This window comes from Colobus angolensis, unplaced genomic scaffold (genome assembly GCF_000951035.1).
Source record: "Colobus angolensis palliatus isolate OR3802 unplaced genomic scaffold, Cang.pa_1.0 Scaffold107, whole genome shotgun sequence".
Lineage (NCBI taxonomy): Eukaryota > Metazoa > Chordata > Mammalia > Primates > Cercopithecidae > Colobus > Colobus angolensis.
The window spans coordinates 2,583,841-2,588,088 of NW_012111697.1; the positions used below are offsets into that span (position 1 = coordinate 2,583,841).

General features: G+C 43.1%; 1 protein-coding gene across 1 annotated transcript in view; it reads left to right on the top strand.

The window, feature by feature from the left end:
* Positions 1 to 4,248, top strand: part of UBA2 (ubiquitin-like modifier activating enzyme 2) — a 45,214-nt gene that overhangs the window by 9,754 nt on the left and 31,212 nt on the right. Inside the window, exon 6 of the mRNA XM_011948908.1 lies at positions 1,583 to 1,704. Coding sequence (XP_011804298.1) covers positions 1,583 to 1,704 — 122 coding nt within the window. The remainder of the gene's footprint in view (positions 1 to 1,582; positions 1,705 to 4,248) is intronic.

A 4,248-nucleotide genomic window follows, 5' to 3' on the forward strand; every position in this document is an offset into this window, starting at 1 on the left:
TAATCCCAGCACTTTGGGAGGCCAAGACAGGTGGATTACCTGAGGTAAGGAGTTCGAGCCAACCTGGCTAACATGGTGAAACCTCATCTCTGCTAAAAATACAAAATTATCCGGGTGTGGTGGTGTGCACCTGTAATCCCAGCTACTCGGGAGGCTGAGGCATGAGAATCACTTGAACCCAGGAGGTGGAGGTTTTGGTGAGCCAAGACCACGCCATTGCACTCCAGCCTGGGCAACAAGAGCGAAACTCCGTCTCAAACAAAAAGAAAAAAAGAAAAGACTGAGGTTAGGAATATCTAGATGATGAAAGATGATTCATTTGATAGTTGTCTCAGGTGTCATGTACTTCTTCCAAGGCATAAATTCCTTAAATTGTAATTTTAAACTTGAACGTATATCAATAAAATGGGCTGGGCTCAGTGGTTCACGCCTGTAATCCCAGCACTTTGGGAGACCGAGGCGGGCGAATCACATGAAGTCAGGAGTTCAAGACCAACCTGGCCAATATGGAAAAACCCCGTCTCTACTAAAAATATGAAAATTAGCTGGGGGTGATGATAGATGCCTGTAATCCCAGCTCTTTGGGAGCCTAAGGCAGGAGAATCACTTGAACCTGGGAGCTGCAGGTTGCAGTGAGCCTAGATTACGCCACTGTACTGCAGCCTGGGTGACAGCAATACTCCGTCTCCTCCTCACGTATATCAATAAAATGAAGAGTATTTGGTTTAGTAATACCTAAGATTTTTCTGTGTAGGTAGATGTATCTTGAAATTAATACTTTTGTTTACTTAATTTGCAAGAAATGATAAGGATATGGCTATATTCCCCAGTCCCACTTAGTTTTGCTAAAAAAAAGAAAAACATAAGGAAAATGGCTGCTGGGCACGGTGGCTCACACCTGTAATCCCAGCACTTTGGGACGCAGAGGCGGGTGGATCACACAACGTCAGGAGATTGAGACCATCCTGACTAACACAGTGAAACACCGTCTCTACTAAAAATACAAAAAAATTAGCCGGGTGTGGCAGCGTGCACCTGTAATCCCAGCTACTCAGGAGGCTGAGGCAGGAGAATTGCTTGAACCCGGAAGGCAGAGCTTGCAGTGCGCCTAGATCATGCCACTGCACTGCAGCCTGGGTGACAGAGCAAGACTCCATCTCAAAAAAAAAAAAAAAAAGAAGGAAATGGTTGTGAATAATACTGAAATAACATTTACAACTTTAAGAAACAATTTGTTGGAAAGCTGCTGTTTGTCTTTCCAGTAGTTTTTCTGTTTAGTGCGATCAAGGTAAACTCATATTTGACACTCAGGTGTAGTGATTTTTATTTTGGCTTGTAAGTCATGTTCACTGAGCCAGGAGTTGGGAGTCCAAGCATAGCCTTAGCTGTGACTGATAGATTCAGTTAACTTCTATGTTAGTTTATCATAAAGTAAGGGTTTTGGAGTCACTAATATTTCAAAATTTCCTTGACAAGATAAAACCTAGTTGGAATATAGATGAATGAAGTGTTTATATTACCTTATAATGTTGAGAAACTGCTATCATGGAATAAAGATTTTTCTCATATCCTGACTTTGTAGGGTGTGACCGAGTGTTATGAATGTCATCCTAAGCCAACCCAGAGAACCTTTCCTGGCTGTACAATTCGTAACACACCTTCAGAACCTATACATTGCATCGTTTGGGCAAAGTACTTGTTCAAGTAAGAGTGTATCTATTTCTTGGCATGCTTTTCGGTACTGAGGATGGAAAATGGAGTCATTTTTATGTAATTACCTTGAAGAGATTGAAATTACAATGTTTAAATATGGTGAAGGGATGCTTTAGTAGCTTTCTTGCGGTATTTCTTAGGTACAATTCAGCTGGCCGGGTGCAGTGGCTCACACCTGTAATCCCAACACTTTGGGAGACCGAGGTGATCGGATCACCTGAGCTCAGGAGTTCAAGACCAGCATGGCCAACATGGCGAAACCCCATCTCTACTAAAAATACAAAAATCAGTTGGACATGATGGCGGGTGTCTGTAATCCCAGCTGCTCAGGAGGCTGAGGCAGGAACCTTGCTTGAACCCGGGAGGTAGAGGTTGGAATGAGCCGAGATCACGCCACTGCACTCCAGCTTGGCAACAGAGTGAGAATTTGTCTAAATAAATAAATAAATAAATAAATTTGGCCATGCCTGTTCAGGAAGCCTAGTCTTGTATTGGAGACAGGCATGTAACTAAGCGATAAAAATCTATGTATTTGGAAATGTGAACACATACTTAAAAATAACCCATTGGTTATAAAAGAAATCACAATGGAAGTTAAAAATACTCTGTACTGATAATGATGAAAATGCTATACCTGAAACTTGGAGAATGTATTGAATGTGGTGGTTGGCAAAAAGTTACAGATTTACATACATGAAGAAAGACTGAACGAGTTAATTAGTAAATCTTTACTAAGAATCTTAGGTTGGAAAGTGAACCACAGAATACACTTTAAGAAATGAGAAGGATGTGGGCATGGTGGCTCATGCCTCTAATCCCAGCACTGTGGGAGGCTGAGATGGGAGGATTCCTTGAGCCCAGGAGTTTGAGACCAGCCTGAGAAACATTGCAGAACCCTGTCTTTACAAAAAAGTAGAAAAATGAGCCAAGCATGCCTGTACTCCCACATACTTGAATGTGGTGGTTGGCAAAAAGTTACAGATTTACATACATGAAGACAGGCTGAACGTTAATTAGTAAATCTTTACTAAGAATCTTAAGTTGGAACGTGAACCACAGAATACACTTTAAGAAATGAGAAGGGTGTGGGCATGGTGGCTCATGCCTCTAATCCCAGCACTGTGGGAGGCCGAGGTAGGAGGATCAGTTGAGCCTGGGAGGTTAGGCTGCAGTGAGCCGAGATTGTGCCAGTGCACTGCAGCCTGGGTTATAGTGAGGCCCTGTCTTTTTTTTTTTTTTTTTTTGGAGACGGAGTCTAGCCCTGTCGCCCAGGGTGGAGTGCAGTGGCGCGATCTTGGCTCACTGCAAGCTCCGCCTCCCGGGTTCCCGCCATTCTCCTGCCTCAGCCTCCCGAGTAGCTGGGACTACAGGCGCCCGCCATCTTGCCCGGCTAGTTTTTTGTATTTTTTTTTTTAGTAGAGATGGGGTTTCACCGTGTAGCTCAGGATGGTCTCGATCTCCTGACCTCGTGATCCACCCGTCTCGGCCTCCCAAAGTGCTGGGATTACAGGCTTGAGCCACCGCGCCCGGCCGGTCCTGTCTTAAAATGAAGAAAGAAAGATAAAAGGAATGAGAAGGAAGAATGTTAATTGAAGTAAGAGCACATTCTTGATTACAACATAGAAGAGGAGTAAGTGAGAACTAAACGGGGAACATAGCACAGATTAAGTAAGTTACAAGAAAAAAAAAAAGGATGATAATAAGACCATACTAGTACATAAAAAATTTAAATGGTCTGGGTAAATACATTTTTAGAAATGTACTAAGTGTGCGGTGCGGTGGCTCAGGCCTGTAATCCCAGCACTTTGGGAGGCTGAGGTAGGTGGGTCACTTGAGGCCAGGAGTTCGAGAACAGCCTGGCCAACATGACGAAACCCTGTCTCTACTATAAATACAAACATTAGCCAGGCATGGTGGTGGGCACCTGTAGTCCCAGCTACTTGGGAGACTGAACCATGAGAACCACTTGAACCTAGTGGGTGGAAATTGGGCCACTGCACTCCAGCCTGGGGGACAGTGTGAGACGATGTTTCAAAGAAAACAACTGACTAAAAAGAAAATAGAATGCCTGAATTTAGCACTGTACCTTAGAGAAACATAAGTAGTTTAAATTCTTCTAAATAATGCACCAAACCTATGTTATTTTTACAGATTCATTTCACCAAACTTGCAAGGAATGTATTACAATATTAGCTAAACTCTCCTTGAGAAGTCTTTAGAAGAGAATACTACTTAGCTCGTGTTATGAGGCTAGCAATGTCTTTGATAGCAAAACCTGTCAAGGCTATTATGGCATAAGAAAAAATTGTTAGTCTCACACATAAATAATAGATACAAAAACCCTATGTAAAATATTAGCATATCCTGGGGACGGGCGCAGTGGATTATGCCTGTAATCCCAGCACTTGGAAGCTGAGGCGGGTGGATCACCTGAGGTCAGGAGTTCAAGACCAGCTTGGCCAGCATGACGAAATCCCATCTCTATTAAAAATACAAAATTAGCTGGGCATGGTGTGGGCACCTGTAATCCCAGCT